Here is a 24,884-nt window from a genome sequence, read left to right on the forward strand (position 1 = left end):
ATTTTTTTAAAAAAAATATTCTGTCTACTCACTAACATTTTAAGAAAGTGCCTATTATAAATCATCATATACACTTTTTGTATTAGCAAGCTAGATAGGGAGATTTAAACAATGGAAATGGACTGCCTTCAAGTTGATCCCAATTTATGGCGACCCTATGAATAGGGTTTTCATGGTAAGTGGTATTCAGAGGGGGTTTACCATTGCCTCCCTCTGAGGCTGAGAGGCAGTGACGGGCCCAAGGTCACCCAGTGAGCTTCATGGCTATGTGGGGATTTGAACCCTGATCTCCCAGGTCGTAGTCCAACTGTGTATTAATTCCTTGCTAGTTAATACATTTACTTTTATGTGGGTTGTATCCAACTAGTCAGAGTAGACACACAGAAATAATGCACCTAGTCAAAACTTGGTAATGTTCCTCAACCAAGTGCCATCCAGATGTTTTGGACTGAAACTCCAGACAGCCCTAGCCAACATGGCAAATGGTCAAGGATGGCAAAAGCGTACCAGGTAGGTTATAGTCTCAATCTGTTAAAAGTATAAACCTTCTGGATTTGCACTTCATTATTTGCTAGACAGCATACTAAGGGAATTACTTACCCACTGCATCTAAACACTGTTCTATGTCCATCGGTTCTAAAAGCACTGGCTGGCATCAATTCACACAAATAAAATAGCCAAAACAGAGTCTATGTATTAAAACTCTATCTACAACTAGCAATTTTACCAGTCGTAGAACCTATTTCTTACAATAAACCAAAACATTACTTCAGCTGATCTACTTGCCATCCTCATATTTCTACTAATTCTGTTTTCAAGTTTCTCTTCAATCTTCAGAGGTAGATGTTTTTTTTAAATGGAAGCTAAAATTCTTAGATTTCTAAGAAATATCTTGCTCACCTACCCAAAGCTTTTGATCAAATAAGGCAAACACACCCATCATGTCTAAATAAAACGTTTCTGAATAAAACACAAGAAACTTGACTTTTTAGCATGAATTCTAAAGCATAAGAGATAGTAGCTATATATCTGGCAACTGTTTCTGGACAGAGTTGCATTTCTGAGAGTGACCAGTTGAAGAAAGGCCAATGATTTTTCTAAAACCAATCTGAATTCAATAAAATGCACCACGTTTTTACACAAATCTATTAATATTTTTAAGATTTACATGAATACCAAAGCCAGAATTTAAGACAAAATGGGCTGGATCCAAAATACGACTTTCATCATTAGAATTCTGACAGTTCTTCCCTCCTGCTGCATTCTGTGCCCCAACTCATCATTCCAGAGTATTTCCACCATCAAGAGCAGATTTTCAGGATGCAGAGGAGTGGAAGGGGCAGAAAACCCCCACTGCACTTATCTGTACTTGCCATTCTCTGGATTCAATCCCACTGGACAGAATCCAACAAAGTACAGTAATACCTTCGTTAACAAAGTGCATGTGTTCCTGGACATTACTTTTTTAATATAAATTTTGGTACCAGAGGTAGGAATAACATGGAAAGAATAGGGATAGGTCCTTACACCACAAAAAAAGAGCAGTTCAACGTATTTCAGCAAACCTTTTATTCAAAACTAACAATACGCATATCTGAAATGAAACAACCAGGTCAGATAACCCTTGCATAAACCACTTGAAGGTTTATTCCAAAATGCATCCAGGGATGCCTGCCTTGCATTTTTGCTTTTGTCATGTAGCATCTTGCTATAGCAATCTAAAGTTTTGAGCACATTTCTCCCCTCCGTACACTCGAGCAGGCAGGTAAGAGGCAGCCACCACTACCACCCTGTGCTCGGTCTCTCTGCCATCCTCCTCTACACTCAAGCAGACACATCTGGAGTAAACACTGCTTCCAGGGCACTTGACACACTGTTTACTGCAGAGGTGCCTGCACCACCTGGCAAGGAGCGCTATTCCAGCCACACGAGAGCCACCTGCAGCAACCACAATCCAGTAGACAAGGAGCCACATTCTGAGTATGTCAGACTGTGTGCCTCCCCCACATCCCACATCCAAAGAAGACTTTGTTAAAAGGAGCTTCTTTCCTGGACAATTTGTGCACAGAGATATTACAGGCATACCCCGCTTTAACATTCGCAATGGGACCGGAGAGTATACTTTAAGCGAAAATAAACTTTAACTGAAGCAATTGTCTTCACTTGTACGGCACGCAATCACCGCTAGATGGCAGCGGTGTCATGCCAATAAAGTGTACGTTATTGCGAAGCGCGCGAACGTTAAGCGGGGTATGGGGACGTATGGAGCATGTACGTTATAGCCAGGCGATGTTAAGTGAAGCGACGTTAAGCGGGGTATGCCTGTACTGTAATTCTGTTAGTGCAAGAATTTCCATTTGTACAATGGAACTTCTCCTCCCTCTCTTCACACACCCCATATCTGTTCCAGAGAGCTGGGGGAACCCTCAGAAGTTTAGAGATGCACATTAAGGGGAAGCTTCATTGTGCAGTGGAGTTACCAGGTCTCCGTTTTTCGGCCGGAGTCTCCAGTTTTTGGGGGGCCCTCCGGCTCTCCGGCTAGCACCCCTTAGTCTCCAGACTCTCAGCTTCAATTTTAAAAAAAATTAAGTTTCTAGGTGGTCTGGTTCCCGAAGTATACACCAAAACATCAGCCGCCACCCCGCAACTGTTTAATCTATTTAACTGATATGACACTGAAGTTGGTTCCTAGTTCCCAGTTCCTTATTTGCTTGAAAGTTCAAAACACTAAAAAAGAAGAGTTGACAACTGCAGCAACTTCAAACCAAACTTAACATGTCTCTGAACCCCAAAATATATGTTGGGGTACCCTGTATGATATATCACTGTGATCGGGGTACTCTCCCCGTCAAGAATAACAATACATTTATGCAATCAAAATCATCAGGCTTCTGATATTATCATAAATACATAATGATGTCAAAAAATCATAAAAAATAAGTAACTGGGGTGCCCACCCCAACCTCTGCTCTGGGATAGGACAAATCACATACCCCAGGAAAGGGGAGGGTGTCCTCTATGAGATGCCACTGCGTCCCGCCTGGCCCAGAGCTTCTGCTGGGCGCAGGGCATGGAGGAGGGCATCTATGCAAAATCAAAGCAGACAAAAACACATAAAAAAAATTAGTAACTGGTGGTGCCCACCCCAAAATCTGCTCTGGGCCAGGACAAATTATATACCCCAGGAAAGGGGAGGGTGTCCTCTACAAGATGCCAGTGCATCCCGTGCGGCCCAGAGCTTCTGCTGGGCACCAGGCACGCACAGGTGCATCAATGCAAAATCAAAATGGACAAAAACACGTAGAAAAAAATAAGTAACTGGGGGTACCCACCTCAAAATCTGCTCTGGGACAGCACAAATCATATACCCCAGGAAACGGGAGGGTGTCCTTTACGAGATGCCACTGTGTCCTGCCTGGCCCAGAGCTTCTGCTGGGCACAGAAGAGGGCATCTATACAAAATCAAAGCAGAAAAAGACATACAGGAAAAAATAATTGGGGGTGTCCACCCCAAAATCTGCTCTGGGCCAGGACAAATCATACACCCCATGAAAGGGGAGGGTGTCTTTTATGAGATGCCACTGCGTCCCACCTGGCCCAGAGCTTCTGCTGGGCACAGGGGAAGGATGAGCGCATCTATGCAGACAGAAAGGGTAGAGAATCTTCTTACTCTTACTCATTTCTCAGACCTCTTTCTGAAGTGAAGGGTCAAATCTGTAAAGAAGTTTGGAGCAGCTGTGACGGTCCTTCCCTGGCTCTCCCTGTCAGGTTCCTACCTGCTCGTGGTTACTGCCTGTCACTAGGCACCACCAGGGACTCCACCAGTCCAGACTGTCCTTTTTTATGGTTTCTCTCCCTGCTCTAGCATAGACCTCACCAGATCCCCCTGCTAGGCAGCACCACCAGTCACGTCCTATAACCCGTATTCCCAGAGACTCTGCCTGAGTCTCTCTCAATCAGGTTACCTCTGTGACTGCGTGCTCAAGCTGTCCCAATCCCTTTGTATCAATGCTGGTAATTCTGGTTTGCTCTGAATACTTGTGGTGTTATATTTCCCTTCACCGCTGCCACCAATTGTTACAGTTTCCCTTCAGCCTTGGTCATTACCTTACCCTCCCTTCTGGTCTGTGAAACCCCAGCCAAGGATCAGGCCTTTGGTAAACCAAATATATTTATTAAATAACAGAGATAACAAGATTTCTTTATAAAGGCACTTAAGCATATGGTTTCATCTATCCCTGAGGTACTGGTCTTAGTATTAATCCGAACTCCACCCTCTCCTCACATCCACCAACTCTCCACACAATCTCCTCTCAAAACCCACCAAACAACCCTCTAACGTCCACCCTCCACCTCACATCCACCTTCCACCTCACATCCCCCCAGATTTACCTGACATCCTTCCATTTATACTGTCAGCCATTTTAAACATTCAGCCAATCATCCAGCATTCTACTGCCCATTCACTCCCCCCTCCTCTTTCATTCCACTTACCATGTATCTCCTATACAAACAGCACTTACCATATATACACTAATAGAGGAACATCACAGCACCCACATTAAAAGATAAAGGCAGGGCATTCCAGGCAGGGGGTTGCCAACCCTGCTTGGATTTATTTTATTTATTTTATTTATTTTATTTAATTTATATACCGCCCTAAGCCCGAAGGCTCTCTGGGCGGTGTACAAAAATATAAAAAAAAGCACAATATATAAATACAATAAATCAAGAAACAAAACAAACAAACAACAAAAGAACCAAACAACGTCCAAAATACAGAAATGCTGTTAAAATACACTTTAAAATGCCTGGGAGTATAAAAAGGTTTTCACCTGGCGCCGAAAAGATAGTAGCGTCGGCGCCAGGCGCACCTCATCAGATATGGATGTCTTTGCAGAGGATCCCTAGTCAAGCTTTACCAACAGCACAATCCAAACTATATCTACTCAGAAGTAAGTCCTGTTGAGTTCTATGGAGCTTGATAAGTGTGTTTAGAATTGCAGCCTTCAGGGGCATCCATCTTTACTCCTGAATGCTCCCATCTAACATCTCCACAACACTAGGCTCCTTTCTTCCTACAGTGGCCTTCTGGTGACTGGCCTGGCATGAAGGCACTTAAACCCTTCTTGCCGAAAGCAAGTAGGCTAGATTAAATGTTCCTTACCCAGGCTCCATCTTTTAGCTAAGATGTCTAGCTTAATTTCCAGTCAGATATTTTTTTTTAATTGTACGCTCCAAGCAACTGTGATTGATGCTTAATGTATCATGCTTAATTACATCACTCGGGCCCACCCCGTGACATCACTCAGGCCCACCCCATGACATCACTCAGGCCCACCCCTAAAATCTCAGGTTTCGGGATACTTCTGACCTGGCAACCCTATTGTGCAGTCAGACATCCCATTACAGTGCTTTGGCTGGGAACTGCTGGGTTGAAAGACGGTTATAAATTGAATAAATAAATTATACCAGCTGCCATTTTACCTGAAGATTTATTTTAAGTAATATTTTAGTATAATCCACATCAGGAATTAATAAATGCATTGTGAGGATTTTTATTCTTACCTTATCTTTATTTTATCTTTCAAGGTGAAATCAGTCTGAGTCATTTAAGAGAAGGATACCTAGATGCTGATGTGCACATATGGGTTAATATCACAGCAAATTTCTAACACATCAGTTTTTATGCTGTCAAACACAGATGTGGGTATTTTACACTATTTATATCAGAACTGCTCCTCCTAACACACAAGTATCCTGAATGTACCAAAGACAACAAGGTTCAAACCACTTAACCAATAATTAAAACTACAGCCAAATAGTAACATTCTATAGTCAAACTATCAGCATTCTATACTTTTCTATTCACAATTTATTATCCCAAGAAGGTTTACAGTAAGAGAAAAAGTTTACAGAGGCAACTGATGTTCTGCTGCTGCTGGAAAGCATCTGGGAGCAGAAGAAAAAAAGATACTTTTTCAGCAATTATTCAACTTCCTACAGTTCAGTGCCCCTCTCCCCATCTGTTAAGTGACAATTCATCTTAGATTGGGGGATAAGAATTGTTAAAAATTGTCTCCCTCCCCATGCAACTAGTGGATGCCTTCCATCAGCAGAGGGATACCAACTGGATATCTCCCATCTGAGTGAGGAATCACTAAGACTGTGCTTCAAAACAGAATATGAACAACAACCATGGTACAAACTAGAAGTGGACCAGAGTCTAGCAATAATAAAGCTCATTGCCAGATTTTGAAGTGAAGGTATTCCACAAGAATGTTTTATTCTAACGGGCTAGCTGGAGATTAGGACGCTTTAAACTATGAACAGAATGAAGCAATTAAAAATTACAAGCACAACCAGTGTGCCTTCCCTCCAGCTCATAAATATTTATAAGCCTGACAGTCTTCCAGAGATGTACCTTCTCTTAAAAACCCACTGATTATTCAATGAAGATTGAATTCAAACATTTCAGTTGTGACTTGGGAGTACAACCAATCTTCTAGGTAGCAGAAAAGTTAACAGAAAATAACATTCCTAGAAACCACAACATAACTGGCTAGTCCATTCCTTAGGCAAAATATTAAAGAACTCAGCTACCTAATCATACCTACTTATGACAGTAAATAATAATAATTATAAGAAGACACTGGGGTGCTAACACAATAAAGATGAGTTACATCACAACATGTTTTCTATTGCTTTAGTTTGAGAGGTTAGGCAGGTCAAAGACAAAAAAAGAAAGGGAATAATGGGCAGTGATGTTATAAAGCACTTGGAAACTAAATGTAAGAAAGCAAAAAGGCCTTTCAAGAACTAGGAGACTGTGCCAAGAACTCCCAAGGCTAGCAATCAACCCAAGCAGTGAATAAAGCCACCTCTCCTATTTAATTGGGAGGGGGGGATATGCAGAGAGAAGTGAACTCTAGAACACACATACCTCATACACTGAGAAAACATCAAGAGACCTGCCAACAACACCTGTACAAGTTAATGACATACAACCCACAAAATCCTATTTGCTTTATTATTGCAATCTCTAATCACCCTTTTGGCAGGGTGGATTTAAAAAAAAAAAATCACTGAGATGCAAGAAAGCATCTCACAGTGTATTCCAAGACAGGGCTCATGAGTTCTAATCCTCCTCCACCCCCGATTTCTCTATCAGCTATAGATCATTCTTCATCGCAGCCATGAATTTACAGCTTAAAAAATTAATCTGAAGTTCCTGAGGGACGGGGGAGGAGGGCGTATTCAATAATTATTTAGACTTATAATTTCTCTACTAAGAAGAAGAATAATTCAAAATTTCAGTATCAATCAAGAAAAGCAGCAACATCTGTGAATTTTCATGGCTGGCCAAGTTTTTTGAAGCCTTTGTTACCTGAAACAGGGAACACAAGAATAGTCTTGAAAATGGTGCTAACTTTAAACTAACTAAGGGAATTAACTTTTTTGGCTCAAAAGCTACACTGCCTTGTTGAAAACCTCCATGAACCACATATTGCTGGTGGGTGTGGCCACCCCATACTTTCACACATGCACCATCATCACAGTCCCTTCTTCCAGGGGAAAAGATATTGCCATGCCAGGATGAAATTCCCCTGCTTGCCATCTCCCTCCACTCTGCTCAGCTGATACAAAGTTGTTGGCTTCCCTCACGTCACTAGGAAAGGTGAGGGTGTGGTAAGGAAATCCACTGCGAATGCTCCTCTTCTTTCTCAGGCACTTCTTCCCATTTCCTGAGTGGTCTGATTTGCTAAAACGTTTCCCTGAGTACTGACAAAGGCTGCCAAGTAGGACTACCACTCAGGAAACATTGGAGCAGATTGGAACGCGCCTTTGTGTTTCCCAGTGTGCAGCGAGGGGAAGTCCCCGATGGCACTTTCAGTTTTTCTAGCACTCGTATTGGTGATGAATTGCTCCTGGGGCTCATGAGCTAATGTGAAAAGCTGGTGGGAAGGATCAGGCCCCTGGAAAAGGAGTTCACCATCTCTGCCTTAGCAGAACACAAGAACAGCATGCTGGATCAGGCCAATGGCTCATCTAGTCCCGCATCCTGTTCTCACTCTTATGAATACTAGTTAGGATCAAAAGAACCACTTAGGTTTATGCACAGGGTTTGCACCAGTTTACAGGAACTTCTGACTTTTTCTGAGCAGCTGATCTGCATTCATACCACAAACAGCTTTTGAATCTTCCCTCAGTGTGCCACTTGGTATAGGATTACTTCAAATCTAGTTGACAACTGTGTAAATCAGTGCACTGGACTAACAGGCTTCAGGGGCTCTTCTTATAATAAAAATCACAAAGTACTTTTAAGCTTCAAGAAAGGAAAGAAAGAAAGAAAGAAAGAAAGAAAGAAAGAAAGAAAGAAAGAAAGAAAGAAAGAAAGAAAGAAAGAAAGAAAGAAAGAAAGAAGGAAAGAAGGAAAGAAGGAAAGAAAGAAAGAAAGAAATTTCTAAAGCATAATTAGTTAAATAATGCCAATAGCTCATCCTCATGTTAAAAGCTCTAGCATTGTAGCCATTTGCAGCAAGGCCATGCTGGTAAATGAGCAGGCTACAAGAGGTGGGACAAAGTGGTCAAGTGGGCTGCTAGTGAAGGGAAGGTCTCTCCACTGCACCAAACACAAAATGCAGTAGGGGGGTCAATGCAAGAACAATTGAGTTGTCTGTCTGTCCTCCACCAGCTTTGTCTCCAAAGCTAGCTAGCTTTGTTTGTGCACAGGCCAGTAACTCTTGTGGACTTCATTCATAAGGTTGCAATCATTTATATTTCAATTGATATTAAATGTTTGTAATTAGCATGCTTTTCTTTTACAGTTCTAATTAATGTTTTAAATACTTGCCCACTGTTTGAAACTATTTCAACATAATTGACCAGTATCCGGTTGAACTGCTGACTATAATAATTTTACAAGTCAAATGGCCAAACCCATATTATACTCTAAAATCTTTGAGGAACTACCAAAGTACCAGGTTGTCCTGGCACATACAGACTATTTGCTCTGACACACTCCCACTGAAATCAGTAAGACTACATTATTATAAGTGGCTTATGAGTCACTGCTTCATATATATTGTAGCTATATATGTCATCACATATAGATAGAGTTAGGAGACAAGCAGCAGCTATGCTATACCAGTCAGTTATTTTACTTGCACTATATTTCCATTCCTTTCTGGCCCTGGCCCTTCCTATGACACCACAGTCCACTTTTCTCTTCAGTTTCTCTTTGCCCACTTGCAGCACTACTACTTCTCTTCATAATAATTTCACAGCAGTTTGAGTAAAGGCAGAGTGAAACTAATTTTTATTTATTTATTTATTATTTGATTTATATCCCGTCCTTCCTCCCAGCCGTGATGACTTTCCATCACTTTGTAAGCAGTGATGGCACCAGAATGCACATGGTACCAGAAGAAAGAACAGTTGTTAGCCTCTACAGAAAGGTTTGCTTGTTCACCCATGTGTATAGCTGAAGGGGGGGGGGAAGAGGCATGGCCAGTAAGTGGCACAGAAAATCTAAAGGCTTATGATTATTAGATCTGAATATCAGAACAGGACCAGCGTGAAAAGCAGTATGGCCTAAAACAGTCATTGAAAAGCTCAACAATAGGTCATGAGTATTTTATCTTATAAGCTTAAAATCAATGGTTACAAACTATTATTCACACTATTACTTAGTTATCCAAGTCATTTGTTAATTTACACACCCTGCTTCGAAAGCGGATAATGCTCCTTAGCCAAACAGCCAGCGTAAAAGAAATCTTACCCCCACATGAATGTTAGTGATTTCCCCAAAAAGTCCTCAAACAGTGCAATTTACATTTAACATAAGAATATGTTAGATTCAGAAAAAAAGTACACATAAGGAGGCTGGATGGAGCTGTTTTCCCCTCTCCCCTAGCAGCCACTAAAAAACCTCCCCTAGGTGTCTGCAAATTCTGCTGAAGAAAGTGGAGTGTGGCACAGGGACTGTGGGAGATGGGGGCAACCCTGAAAAACAGGCTTAGGTAGTTTCTGCAAGTGGGAACCGGATCCACCCCAGTGTCAAACAATGTCCTTTACTGGATCAATTTATAAGTATCCCAGTTATAAAACATATTCATCAGCGAGAAAGAAAATGGACAATTATTAGCTACTGGCATAACTAGCTTTTAGTACCCAAAACACTGTACAGCCCAAATCCTTATCAAAGTGTAAGTGCTTAGGATGCAAATTCCAAAGCATCAAACAGGGCCTCACAATTGTGCTGCAAACTGATGTACTGGTCGAAGAGCATGTGTCATATATGATTAAATGTGCACCTCGTTCCAAGAACCAATACAGCAACAATCATTTATAGCAAAGTGTTCTGAGAGATAAAGAATTGCTCCTCCCCCTTGAAATACAATGATCACCATCTATAAGCTACACCAGAATTGTTTTTCTTCAGCTATAAACAAGGTCCCACAGAATTAAATTCCATTTATTCAGCATTAAGTCCCTAGTAAATGTACATTGTACTGTACAGCTCTTACTGTTGTATACTGTTTACCATTTACTATAATAGGTGACAACTCCAAGTTACTGGGATCTTTCAGCAGTGCTCGAATTTTGAATAAAAACACGCATTTGTCTAAGTCATCATTTCCATAGGCTACACTGGAATGGAATGACTTTAACTGTTTTAGGCATGGACTATTCCATATACAGTCTACAGCCATACTACCCTGAACAAGCCCGATCTTGTCTGATTTCAGAAGCTAAGAAGGGTCAGGCCCTGTTAGTACTTGGATGGGAGACTTCCTGGGAATACCAAGTGCCATAGGCTCAGAGGAATGCAGTGGTAAACCACCGCTGAATACCTCTTACCATGAAAACCCTATGAATACATCCAAAAAAATTCATAGGGTCGCCATAAGTCGTAATCGACTTGAAGGCATATAACAACAACAAAATTCCATATACCGGCTTGCCACCATGTGTATACAAGAGGAAGCTGCAGTCCACTTTGTATTCTTGATGAGTATATCCATAAGACACACATTTGTTGCAGTAACATGTTATATGTCTACAAGTGCACCTAAAATATATAATATGTGAAGCCCTAAGATTCTGCAGTTCCAGGTGTTTGGGTGTGTAGAAATAAATGTGATTTTGCACAGAGACAAGAGTATGTACACACAGCACCAGTTTACATCCATTCCTACTACCAAATCCAAATTGTTAATACTATAACATCATCATACAACTAGTGTTGATAAGTGCCACAAGTCAAGTTTAAAATATGATATATTGCTATCCTAGAACATACTATAGTACATACGCAATTTGATTTGCCTTTGTCATTTTGCCCCTTATGTTTTCTCTGAGCCAGATGAACAAGCAGCGCAGGACAGGCAGGCAGGCAGGCACTTAGTCCTGACATGCTAGAGTCAGGCATACAGGCCATGCTAGACTTTGCTGTAGGTTGGCCATCTGTAGCCTACCTAGTACAGGCCACAAAAAGGACTGTGTCCTTACCTGAAGGGTGTTTCTCAGAAATGCTGAACACATAACATGGTGGGATTAAGTCACCCTCTCATGGCCGGAGACAGGAATGCATATTGGCTGCCAGGACAGAGAGCTGCCTGAGGGAGCCAAACAGGACCAGGATGTAGTGCAAGTGCCCCCCCAACCCCTGACCCAACACCCCCAGAACGCTCCTTTGTCAGGCCTTCCACTGGTTCCTCTTGCACCAGTCTGGGCTTTTCCAGAGGCTCTCCAGATGAGAGATTTATGCCGGCACAGCCCAGCTGTGGCAGGACCCAACCAGCTCAGCTGTAGATCCGCCATATTCAGCTCCCCTCAGCCCAGAGTAAATAACAGTTGGCTTGTACCCTTACTGGCTTACAAACATCTTGCATGTTTCAGAAAATATTGACTCCTGCATTGCAAAGCATTCCTTAACCAAAGACAAAACAAAGAAGAAGAAGAAAATATGTTCAACAGTATTCATCAAAGAATTATTTTAAATTATAGTTTTCACAATACGGAATAATGCCAATGCTGAAGATGAATATTTTAGAAACTTAAAAAGCAACAAAATGGTTGAATATACTAATTTTACAAATTGTATTTATTTATTACATGTATATAGCCTCCCATTAATTAAAAATGATATGAAATTTCATTGTGTTTATTTTTATATGAATATTACTACTTCGTTTTATAATATCAAGCAATACTGCATTTAAAATATAGCCATTTTAAACCTTGGCTTTTGATTTGGCATGTTATTTTTTTTTCAAGGGGAAGACGACAAGCAAGAGTTTTGCATGAGGTATGTCAGGTGCTGTATCATATTCACCTAAAAGAAGTTCTTAAGATCATTTGGAACCACAGCAAAATAACACAAAACTGCAATGCCCTTTCATGATAATTTCTTAATTTTCAAAGTTACTATCTTGCATATTTAGTACATACATACAGTTATGTATTGACACTTATGCACCCTTAACTGTGCTGCCACAACATATACACATGATCATTCATAATATGCACACATATTTACGCATGCACTTTGAAAACACAATATAACATTAACTCTAGGTTGACTTTTGATCTCTCAGAGCACATTTTAGAAAACGTACCTTAAAATAACTTTTCAGTTTTTGTAACACACAAACATAGCATAACATTTAATACCTCATAGTTCTACATAATAATTAATGGAATAAATATAGCAACATTTTGATCTCAGAACCTATTTTCAAGCTTTGGTGACCTATCACCAACTGATAGCAAAGCCTTTCTGTGACCAACAGACCCAGACCAGGACCCTTCAGGCAACCTAATTTTGTCATTTCTCCACTCCCCCTAAATATAACGTAATCCTGCTGCTTCTTCAGCTAACATAACAGAACGCAAACACAACACAGACAGCCATACTAAACCTTTGGGTTCCAGAAACCATTTATACAAATGTTACCAGTCTGTAGCTACTGTAAATACAACAGCTTCACTAAACAAGGCAGGGGGACAGAATCTCTTTACTTCAGAATCTTAACAGTCTTCCGCAAACTAATACTGGACTGAAAAATAGCTTGACCTAAAAGAACACTAACACTACCCTTTCTTTAACTCCCTTTCAAGAGCCAATAACATACTGAAATATGACACAATGTTTTTTAATGGACATCACGTCCTATATTTCAACTAATCCACAACTCCATGCTCCGCTTCTCAAACCAGTACTTTGGATAATTATGATCAGGCAACTCTTACAGTCGTTCACCCACCACTTTCTTTAACATTGCCACACATTCCCCTGCATCTACTGGGTCATCCCACAGTTAACACTCAGACCCACATAATCTAGGGAGTGGAATGGTAATTTTAATTTCACATCCTCACCTATATTCTTACACATCCTTCGTTTGAAGAAAGAACTATGTAACAATGTTTCTGTTTCCCATTTAACTTGAAAACTTAAACAAAAAAAAACAGTAATGTATTCTTACCTTCATATAATAGCTACGTCCTCCCAGAGGATGATAATGGAACAAATAGCCAACCCAAAGGGGAATAAGAGAAGCCGAAAGGTAAAGTGGAGGTGGGAAAGGAGTCTACCCCCTCAAAAAACGTTGTTTAATCCGCAGCAGAGCTCAGTTCAATTTAGTTCTTGTACCCCCAAACAGCAGCAAGCAAAAATGATGGGGAGTCACCAACAGCCGTTGCAGTGAGCGCCCCACTCTCAACTCAAAGCCCCCCCACATTCCTAATGCAGACAGACAAGGATGGGTGGCCAGATAGAGGGAGGGAGGGGGGAAGGCAATACAGCTTCCCCCCTCCCCACCCACTGGGTACCCCCCAATTAAGAGAGGGAAACAGAGGGGGAGAAGGTTTCAGCAGTCACTCCTCTGCCTGAAGGGAAGGTGCCTTCCCCAGACCTTTCCCTCCACCCACCCCCAACGAGATTTTCTCCTCTCTTCCTTTTCCTGAAGCCGGGGGGGGGGAGCGGTAGTTAAACACCAGGGCTCTGCCTGTCTGTGCGGGGGGGAGGGCGAGGACTAGCAGCAGCCACCTCCACCACCTCCTCCTCCGTCCTTCTCCCCTCCCCAGAGCCTCCCTCCTTCCTTCCCTCCTGCCTGCCTTCAGACAGGCAGCAGCATAGCAACCAACATGGCAGCTGCGCAGTCACCCAGTGAAAAGTGGAAAATGACAACTCTCGCGAGAGCACCCGAATCCTACCAGCTCGCTCCCTCTAAACTTCTAGACTAGAGCACGCCTCTTCTCTCTCGCGGCTAGGTTTCTGCCTCAAATCGCAACGGCATTGGATGCGCCAGGCTAAGGTCCACCATTTTCCTTTCTGAGACAGATGATTGGTTTGTCGAAATGTCAGTCATTGCAAGGGTAGCAGCTGCGGCCGTCACGGCAGTAACGCCCTTCTGCCCGAAGCTGAGGCTTCATTCAGAGCAACCAAGGGTGTATTTTTGCAGTATTTCTTGAGGTTGTTACAAAAGATATGGGAAGGAGACTGCTGGAATGAGAGCTGTAGTGACACCTGCTGGTAATTTCATATCGGATATTTTTCCCCTGTTGTTTTTTTTGTACGGTTCCTTGAATTGCGGCTTGTGTATTTGTTTCACACCAGCTTTTACTTTGGATCCACGGTGTTGGAACACATTTTAGTCCTTCTGTTTTGATCATTATCGTTAGTGACAGCTCCACTCCTTTGATCCTCGTATCTTCCTGGGTTTTTTTGGGGGGGGCTGTTGTTTTTCGCTGGTTTTCATGTTTGTAGCGTGTAATTGCTGAAAACTTTGCATAGATTTCTTTCTTTTTCTTCTCGTGGCAGATGGGAGTGCAGAAGCGAAACTATAAATTGCCAAAGTGAGGGAAGTGTGCCTGTCCTAATATCTTTTGGGGCAAAGCTGCAATTTTATACGTACTTGCCTGGGAATAAGTTCTGTTGAATGCAGTGGGTTTACTTCTGAGTAGATATGTTTAAGATTAAGCTGCTAGGCTGCAACACTATGCACACTTAATTCCAAGTATCCTGTTGATAAAAACGTAATAGGATCCGCTTCTGAGTAAACATATGTAGGAATGTGCTTATAGGCTGTAATGATGCTCATGCTGATATGGAAATAAGCTCCATTCATCTCTGCAGGACTTTCGTCTGAGAAACCACGCAGAGGAAACATTTGTTGTTCTTTCATGTACAAACAGTGAAAGTGGACCTGCAGTTTTTCTGTTAACATCTATTTAAAAAATAGAAAGAGAGCCTGGTGTTTTATGTTACTGTACATTATGTCCTGGTCTGCATTTATAACAAGCATTTATAACAAGCTGACTCTGGAATCAAGAGAGGCCAATTGATAAAATCATGAAAAGTTCAGCTTTAAAATAATGCAAGAACAGTTGTGTGCTATATAATAAATCAAATGGACAAATGTGCTGTATTTTCATATTTATGTTTGATGGACTTCAAGCACTCAGCTGCTTTAGGATGAAGTTTTAGAGAGCTCCACAGGATTATCTGCTTGCTGCATTGAACAGGATGATGTCATTGAATGCAAAAGACCAGGATGTCATATCCAATACGTAGGAAAAACCACAACTGACCTACACACATGCTTCAGAAACCACAAATCAGCAATCTTAACAAAAAAAGTGAAGCAACCAGTTGCAAAACATTTCAACACTGAGGGTCACAGCCTGTTGGACTTTTCTATAACAGCTGTAGAGATGCCAGCAGATCCAGCAGCATTGACAGAAGGGAGAACTTTTGGATATACTCTCTGAATACATTGGCACCACATGGCCTGAACCTGGAAGACAGTACAAATATTACTTAGCTTCTGCATATGAAGCCCCTCTGAGCGTTCCATCCTCAAAGCTCTATAACTGCCACCTTGGTAACAGCATTTGTAAGCCTAAACATTTTGGTAATACAATAAAAACCTTTGTTTTGTTAATCACAATTACGTGCATATATTTTTAGGTGATTAACGGAATCCTTATAGGGACCCAGAGCAAGCTTGGGTGAAGTTCTGTTGGTTGCTTTCAAAAGAGTCTGTCTGTCTAATCTATCTAATCTCTCTATCTATATGAATGTAGGTTTATGTGTTTAAAGTTTTGTAATTCTCCTTTCTGCTTATGCACTGGAATCTATAAGCCAGGATGGGGCGATCTTCTAGATGTTGATAGACTCTGGCCAATGTTCAGGAATGATAAGAACTGAGGTCCACCAACTTCTGGAGGACTGCCGGTTCCCCATGACTGGCATAAGCAATATGACCATGAAATGTGGTTTTTGTGTGTAGGGTACCTTTCAACCTTCGAAGTTTGACAGCTGCAAGTGAATCAAGGGATGAATCACTCTTACATGTTTCTTTCACAGTGCTTGCTGTTGTTGGAGACAGGTGGCTAGACTGTGATCTGAGCACAACTGGCAATTCTTATATTTCTCTTTCTACAGCAGGTCAGTCACTGCTAATGGTTCTCTATTCACCTTGTGTGAATTGATTTTGTAGATTGTGCAGCCAGAGGCTAAAGGGAATTCACTTAGTGAATTAGTGATAACGAGGCTGGTTATCAAATTAAGATATCAAAATAAAAATAAAACCACAGCACCCTACTGGTTTAAATCAACATGCAAGGATGAGTGTGCTAGTTCTGACCCCTGGTCTCTGTTCCCATCGTCCTCCATGAGTTGGAGGGACTCCAAGATGGAACCTTTTTAAACTTATATGGGCTCCCTGTGTAACACAGGAACTCTGATTTGTTGGGCTTCTAAATCACACACAAAAGCAGACTCCCTGCTGCAGAAGTTAATTCCTCCAACTCAGGGAGATCAATGGGAATGGTTTATGTTTATTATGTAAAGTAGAATGCCTGAATTGGCCTTACATAATTTAAAAACAAATTGCAGGAAAGAACAGCAGTCAGCAAGGTTTTAAAAAACTCTAAAGAATAAAAGGTTTTCAACTAAATGAAGCAATGTTGGCACCAGGAGAGTCTTGTCTGGGGAACCTGTCCTGCAGGGTTGTTGTGAGGCTAAATCAAAGATGGCCTAAGCTCCTTAGCAGAAAGGTGGGGTGCAAATATAGCAAACTTAAATATGAATATTCATGCACCCTACCTCCAGAACACATGCAGCTATATTTTGTTGCATTGTGATATAATTGTATGATGTCTTTTTATATATAACACTACATTTTTTTTATTTATTTTTTTGCTTTCTGCAAGATGTCAACCTGCTTGCTGACTTCTCAACAGTGTTACATGATTAAAATAGCCACAGGCAACATTTCCACTTGATTGGTAGAAAAATTGTACAGCTACACTTTTCATGAATTGTACTTTTTACTAAGCTTACTTATTACTAGTGAGCTAAGGAAAGAATATCAGTAGGTGAATTTGGGGAAATTGGTTTTATTTATTTTCCATTAGGATACAAATTTTACCAATAATGTTCAATCATTCACTCTATTTTCACTTCTAACTAAATGTTTACAAATACATAAAATGTTTACAAATAACAGTATAGGCATCAATGAAAGCCACAGTTTAACGAACTGAAGTATAATTTTCTGGTAAGAAATCAGTCCATACTATGCTTTGTGAATGGTCATACTCATCTTTAGTATGAGTTATCCTTAATACTTTGCACTGGTGTTTCATAAGCAAAGAGACAATATCAGTTTTGCACAGAAACATTTATAAAAGGTGGACCTTTTGGAGGTAATGACATCTGAAACTGCATCTCTGCATGGGAGCTGTCTTTTTGAAGCTGCACTTAAAAAAAAAGAAACCTTTCTTATAACGGACATGGCTATGAGCTTCATCAAGCTTAGGACCTACACCAATGAGGTGCAATAGTCAAGAGTAGGGTTGCCAGGCTCAGAGCCTGAGACTGATCCTGTATCTTTAGGAGAAGATACTGATTCTGTATCTTTAGGGAAGGGAGAATTCTACCTTGTGGTTTTTCCCATTACAGTGTTGCAAGAACACCTGCACTTGGCTGACTTTCTCTTCTCCTAAAGATACAGGATCAGGCTCTGAACCTGGCAACCCTAGTCAAGAGTATTGGACTGAGTCCTTGATAGACCAGGGTTCGAATCCCAACCCAGCCATGAAGCCCACTGGATAATGTTGCCCAGTCACCTCTTGGCTTAACCCACCAAACAAGGTTGTTCTGAGGATAAAGTGGGGAGGGGAAAACCATGTACATTTCACCGTAAGCTTCTTGGAGGAAAGGGGTGCGTGATATAAATGTAATAATAACAATAAAAAAGGGGAAAAATTTCCTCACAACAAAAAATAAAATTCCAGCATGGCTGAAATAGGTTCTGCAGCAACTAAGAGGCAGCATTGAATTATTAGACTCACATGAAGCACTTAAAACTTAATTGGAAAAATGGAAATGGAATGCCTTCAAGTTGATCCTGATTTATGGCGACCCTATGAATAGGGTTTTCATGGTAAGCGGTATCCAGAGGGGGTTTACCATTGCCTCCCTCTGAGGCTAGTCCTCCGCAGCTGGCTAGGACCTGCTCGGCTTGCCACAGCTGCACAAGCCAGCCCCTTCCTTGTCCACAACTGCCAGCTGGGGGGCAACTGCCCACAGCTGCACAGGTGGCAGGGCATGTAACCTCTGAGCCACTCACTGTGTGGTGATCTTTAGCTGGCCCTTGACACCCAGGAGACACGAGCGGGGATTTTAACTCACAGACTCTGGACTCCCAGCTAGGCTCTCCCCACTGTGCTATACCAAAATGGCTTCATTATCTGAGAGGTGCTTAGGGTACTTCATTTTCAAATAATGCAATTTTGCTTATATTGTCAGGAGGTATATGAATATGAACAGCTGGTGTAGCACAGTGGGGAGGAGAGCCTGGCTAGGAGTCCAGAGTCTGTGAGTTCAAATCCCTGCTGGTGTCTCCTGGATGTCAAGGGCCAGCTAAAGATCACCGCACAGTGAGTGGCTCAGGGGTTACATGCCCTGCCACCGGTGCAGCCATGGGCAAGCTGCATAGTCCCAAGGAGCCCAGTTGCCCCCCCAGCTGGCAGTTGTGGACAAGGAAGGGGCTGGCTGGTGCAGCTGTGGCAAGCTGAGCAGGCCCTAGCCAGCTGGGGAGGATTGGCTCAGAGGGAGGCAATGGTAAACCCCCTCTGAATACCGCTTACCATGAAAACCCTATTCATAGAGTAGCCATAAGTTGGAATTGACTTGAAGGCAGTCCATTTCCATTTCATATGAATATGACAGTGGTTGTATACATGTTGACAGGGAGCTGCAGAAGACATTTGTTAATTAATATCCACAAAGCAGATCACAATATTGATAAAATGAACAATTTTAACATATATGCCCATAAAATAGGTGCAGGGAACCTTTGGCCCTCCAGATATTGCTGAGCTGCCGCTCCCATCAACCTTAGCAACAAGGTTGGCTGGACCATAGCCAGGCTTGGCCCGCTTCCCTCTCTCTCCTGGGATTCTTCACATCAGGCAGTTGGTGGTGGATAGTCCTGTGATGGGGAGGGGCCCATCCAGCAGATGTTTCACCTCCCTCCTCCTCTGTTTTTTTCATAATGATTTGAATCCAGAGTTCCTCTTGAGAAGATGCTCTTGCCACTAGAATTCAAAGGAGGAGGAGGAGTTTTTTGCTGATTACTCCTTCCCACTGCAGCCTCTTGTACCCCAAATAATCTGCTGTGGAGCATTGATGGGGCTCTCTAGAGCAGTGTGCAGGGAAGGAGAGAATTGGTGACAATAACTTCCCCTCCCCCTTCTTCCATTAGGGCCCTCTGCTGGATCGGAAGCGCATCAGCAAACAGAAGAGACAGAATCCAAGACTAGGAGTCAATTTCTTGCTGGAGTATTGCAAAACCTATAGGCAGGGTATCACTGAACACTAAAGTCAGGATCATTCAGACCATGGTATTTCCGAACTCTATGTATGGATGTGAAAGTTGGACAGTGAAAAAAGCAGATAAGAGAAAAATCAACTCATTTGAAATGTGGTGTTAGAGAAGAGCTTTGCGGATACCATGGACTGCAAAAAAGACAAATAATTGGGTGTTAGAACAAATTAAATCAGAACTATCACTAGAAGCTAACATGGTGAAACTGAGGTTATCATACTTTTGACACATAATGAGAAGACATGATTCATTAGAAAAGACAATAATGCTGGGGAAAACGGAAGGGAGTAGAAAAAGAGGAAGCCCAAAGAAGAGATGGATTGATTCCATAAAGGAAGCCACAGACCTGAACTTACAAGAGCTGAACAGGGTGGTTCATGACAGATGCTGTTGGAGGTCACTGATTCATAGGGTCGCCATAAGTCGTAGTCGACTTGGAGGCACATAACAACAAAAAATTTGAACACAATCTGCTATAATGTAAAACCATGACAAAGTGGATACCATCAGATGCTGTGTTTTGTACTGGATACCAATGGTTTAAAAAAGATTTTGCAACAAAGGTGAATAATGTTTTGTTCTTTTGTGATGACCGTTTATTTGGAGCAAATCAAACGACTGCATTAGGATAGGATTCATGATTATGAAAACAATTTGGCTACATAGCAGGCAATAATTTTTAAAAGTAATTATTTGTCTTACAACAATAAATATTTGTCTTTAAAATTTTATAACAGTGTAACTGTTATTCCCATCTGAAATGTGTTTTTAATCCTTCTATACAAAGGCTAGAAACACACTCACTGTTGTGCAGATTCCAGTGCATCTCCACCTCTCTTTTTTGAAAATGGGCACATGACACTAGTGAAATCCTGCCCCTTTTTACTGTAAAACCTGGTGGGAGCAGCTTGAGTGAGTGTTTTTTTTAAACAAATCTGCTTCCATGAGATTTCGCAGCTGATCAGCAGATCAACCCATTCCCTCTGCACCTGTGGCTAATGGAAACACTTTGCTCAGGCGACTATTGTGTTTACAGCCAAAATCTAATCACTTCACATTCATTCAAGAAGACTGTGGAGATAATTCAGGACTGGCAGTGTGTATTTTAATTGCTGTAGGTCTCAGTATACTATCTGTGCACTTATACACCTTTCTGACGGCTACTATGGGACATAGTTGAGCAGCCATGTTTTTGTTTATAGAGCTGGAAGAAGCATCAGTGCTTTCTTGAAGAGGCTGTAGAGATGCAGTAGTAAGATACTGACAACTGAGTGGCACACCCCAAAATTAGTCATTTTGGTCATACCTGTGGCGCATACTGCAGGGAATTGTCCTTAGGGCTGGGCCAACTTTTAAAGCTAAGACCTATAGTAAAAAAATCCGCAAATTTTCATGCACCAACATTTCCATTTCCATTGTTAGGCTTGTTGGAGGTGAATGCAATACTGGTCCTCTGCCAGATGCAGTCCATGCCAAATCCTGTGATCTGTCTTCCATTGTATTTCTCATGCAGGGCTCACTGAGGCATAATTGGAATCAATAGGAAATTGCAAAAATAAAATGTGTTCTTTTTGGATGTTATTTGCTCTGCTGCTGGAGTTTAGTCAGAAAACAGGGAGAAGCTGGTTGCAAGCCAAGATGGCAACACTTGTCAATCCATAGGAGAGAAAGAGAATATGGAGGGGGTAAAAGAATGTCTTCAAGAGACTCTTAACTTTCAAACTATTGATGATTGCCAGACACAAACCGGTTCTCGAGCTCAATTTCAGCTAGATTTGTCATCCATTCTGTCTATGATCCCCTACCTTTGCAGCACCTGCAAGTGACCTTCAGGTTTTGGGGGTTTTTTGCCAAAATAATTCAAAATGTATATCTTCAACCAAATATGGCATTTCACAATACTGTCTAGTTTATGCTAATACTGTGAATATCCTGTTTGCTTTTATAACTCATCTCTGTGATTTACACAGTCATCACTAGATGCTATGCTGAGATTATAAAATATTAGCAAACACCATGAGATATATCTGAGCAACTGGAGCAGGACAGTACTTAGTAACTAACAGCAGTTTTGAATGCAACATAGTAATCATACAGCACAATTCTGATCCAATGCCTGTTTTCTTGAAAGTAAATCCCTTTATATTCAGTGGGGCTAATTCCCAACCAGCAGTGCACCTAAGTTCATTTACAGCACAATAATAAAAGAAGGGTACAATATTTTGTGGTAATGAAAATCAGCCAGCAGTAGCCTTACTCCACAACAGTGTTTGGAATAGGGGTAAATTACACTGGGATAAATCATCCCAACAAAATTTAAATTGGATTCCTTTAGTTTGGATTGCTCTGTTAAGTTGTCATGCGGTCAGAGGGTGATGGGAATTTATTACTACCATTCATAACTTCCTTTTGACAGTAGTTCGTAGGTTATGTTTGTGTTTGATATGTGAAAAAGCCCATCACATAAGATAACAAACACTATGAGATGCTGTTCCAGTGCTGAAGTATAACATGGGAATAAGTCATATGAGTACATTTAAAATAACAAACAGTTCTGAATAAATTTAAGTATGTGGTTGTTTAAACACACAGACCAGTGGGTGATATTCAATGATAGTCCTACTCAGAGTAGACCCATTGAAGTTAATAAACATTACTAATTTAGTTTCATTCATTTCAATGGGTCGTCTCTGAGTAGGTCTTAGTTGAATACAATCCTGAGTATTTTATGCATTTAAAGATTTCAAATAATAATAATATAATATCCTTACAGGCACACATTTACTGGCCTCTACACATTTACTGGGCTGATCCTAATGCTAGATACTCTGTACACCTAACATATTCAGAATCATTTTTATATGCAAGGTCATAGCCAAAGAAGACGGATGAATATATGAAGGATGTAAAAACAAGGACATGAGATCAAGGATGTATTAAGAGGCAGAGTCTTAAAAGAGGCTGGAATTCTGGATGAGGAGGGCACTAACAATAGGATGTTAGCGCGCTGGAAATGCCAAAATCTCTTATCTGAATTCTCCCATAAACAACCAGGTTTTTGTTAATGCCTGTGTAATCTGGAGGATAGTTCTTGCTAGCAAATGTAGCTGCCATTGTCTTTTCTTTTCTTTTCTTTTTTGGTCCTAGGAACTACAGAAGGTTTTGGTATTCCAGTAGATCTGGTTCCCAGATGTTTGTCAGTCAGATCAGTTGCTGCAACACCAAAGTAATTAATTGGATAGTGCACAAAAGCAGGTGTGCCTGTTAGTTAAGGGCTACAGGACAACTGCTTCCATTTTCACAATGATTACCAGTCTTATGCAGGTTAAATCAGAAGTAAGCCCACTGGAATTGAATGGGTTACTCTTAAATGTGGGGAGGTGGGATGGCAGTTGTACAGCAGCCACTCTGGAAAGTAATTCCTTTCTGACTTCAGTGTCTCATACATACCAATTTGTACTCAAGACAGCTAGAGAGAAAAAAATCATTCCTTCAAGCCATACATACAACAAGGAAAAAAAGGGAACAAGGAAATACATACATTTGTATTTATCAAATCATATATTGTCCCTTCTAGGTGTTCTAAACTGCATAGAAAAAGTGGGGGGAAACTTCTAAAAGCCATAACATATTAGCAAGAAACAAGCAGAAACTCTGATGGACAGAAAACTGGGACAGGTTCAAGGGACAACAAGGATTGGATAAAATGTGGGGCGGGGAGAGTCTGGAGATTGCTCACCTGTGCTTTAGAGTGTGTAGAGCACATGAATTCCTGACATCTGCAGAGCAAAGGATATTGGAGAAAACCTTTTCCTGAGGCTTTAGAGCATGGATGAGCAAGTGATGGATGCTGTTGGACTCTGCTTCCCATCAGCTTCAAGCAGCATGGCCAATAGTTCAAAATGATGGGAGTTGTAGTCCAACAACATCTGCAGGGCCACAGGTTCCTCAGTCCTGCTTTAGAGAGCCACTGCCAGTCAGAGGAGATGGTACTGAGCTAGATATACCAGTGGTTTGACTTGGTATAAGGCCACATTAGTATTAGTATTATTTATTAAATTTATAACCCACCCTTCATCCCAGAAGGAGCCCAGGATTGCAAACCAACAACAAAACCCTAAAAACATATTTAAAACATCTTAAAAACATAAAACATCTTTAAAAAACATATTAAACGCAAAAAAAAACCCTTTAGGATGCACACCTTAACATGGTGAGGGGGTTTGAGAGTGTTGAAGAAGCTGAGAGCAATGCCATCAGGAGTCTAGACCAAGAGGCTAGACTCTTAGCAGGGGCACCCAAGGCAGACTGGTCAAAGCTGAGACACCAGACTAAGATGCATCCAAACTCAGAGGAATGCAATGGTAAACCACCTCTGAATACCTCTTACCACGAAAACCCTATGAACAGAGTAGCTAAAATGCAACAAGAAAATCACCCTGTGCTTTATAGATTACAGCAAAGCCTTTGTGTAGATTATGAAAAACTATGGAATACTTTAAAAGAAATTGGGGTGCCACAGCATCTGATTGTCCTGATGCGCAACCTATACTCTGCACAAGAGGCTACTGTAAGGACAGAATATAGAGAAACTGATTGGTTCCCAAGAGAAAAGGGTGTGATACAGGGGTGTATTTTATCACCCTCTTTGTTTAATCTGTACACAGAACATATCATATGGAAAGCAGGATTGGACCAAGATGAAGGAGGTGTGAAAATTGGAGGGAGAAACATCAATAATTTAAGATATGCAGACGATATCATACTCTTAGCACAAACCAGTAATGATTTGAAACGAATGCTGATGAAAGTTAAAGAGGAAAGCACAAAAGCAGGACTACAGCTGAACGTGAAAAAGACTAAAGTAATGACAACAGAAGATTTATGTAACTTTAAAGTTGACAATGAGGACATTGAACTTGTCAAGGATTATCAATACCTCGGCACAGCCATTAACCAAAATGGAGACAATAGTCA

At 41.2% G+C, this 24,884-nt stretch overlaps 2 protein-coding genes across 5 annotated transcripts in view; one reads left to right on the forward strand and one right to left on the reverse strand.

Annotated features, from left to right (window-relative positions):
- PTPN4 (protein tyrosine phosphatase non-receptor type 4) overlaps positions 1–14,215 on the reverse strand; it is a 172,556-nt gene extending 158,341 nt beyond the window's left edge. Inside the window, exon 1 of one of the 2 annotated variants that reach the window (XM_061609187.1) lies at positions 13,494–14,213. The gene's annotated coding sequence lies outside the window, so the exon portion shown is untranslated. Of the gene's footprint in view, positions 1–13,493 lie in introns of both variants that reach the window. The other variant, XM_061609185.1, reaches the window with a different exon arrangement.
- A 182-nt stretch (positions 14,216–14,397) lies between these two features.
- LOC133378186 (fibrinogen-like protein 1-like protein) overlaps positions 14,398–24,884 on the forward strand; it is a 33,936-nt gene continuing 23,449 nt past the window's right edge. For 2 of the 3 annotated variants that reach the window (XM_061612970.1, XM_061612971.1), the window contains exon 1: positions 14,398–14,542. In XM_061612970.1, coding sequence (XP_061468954.1) covers positions 14,518–14,542 — 25 coding nt within the window. In that variant the 5' untranslated portion in view covers positions 14,398–14,517. Of the gene's footprint in view, positions 14,543–16,378; positions 16,460–24,884 lie in introns of all 3 variants that reach the window. The other variant, XM_061612968.1, reaches the window with a different exon arrangement.

The sequence above is a fragment of the Rhineura floridana genome, chromosome 2, assembly GCF_030035675.1.
Source record: "Rhineura floridana isolate rRhiFlo1 chromosome 2, rRhiFlo1.hap2, whole genome shotgun sequence".
NCBI lineage: Eukaryota > Metazoa > Chordata > Lepidosauria > Squamata > Rhineuridae > Rhineura > Rhineura floridana.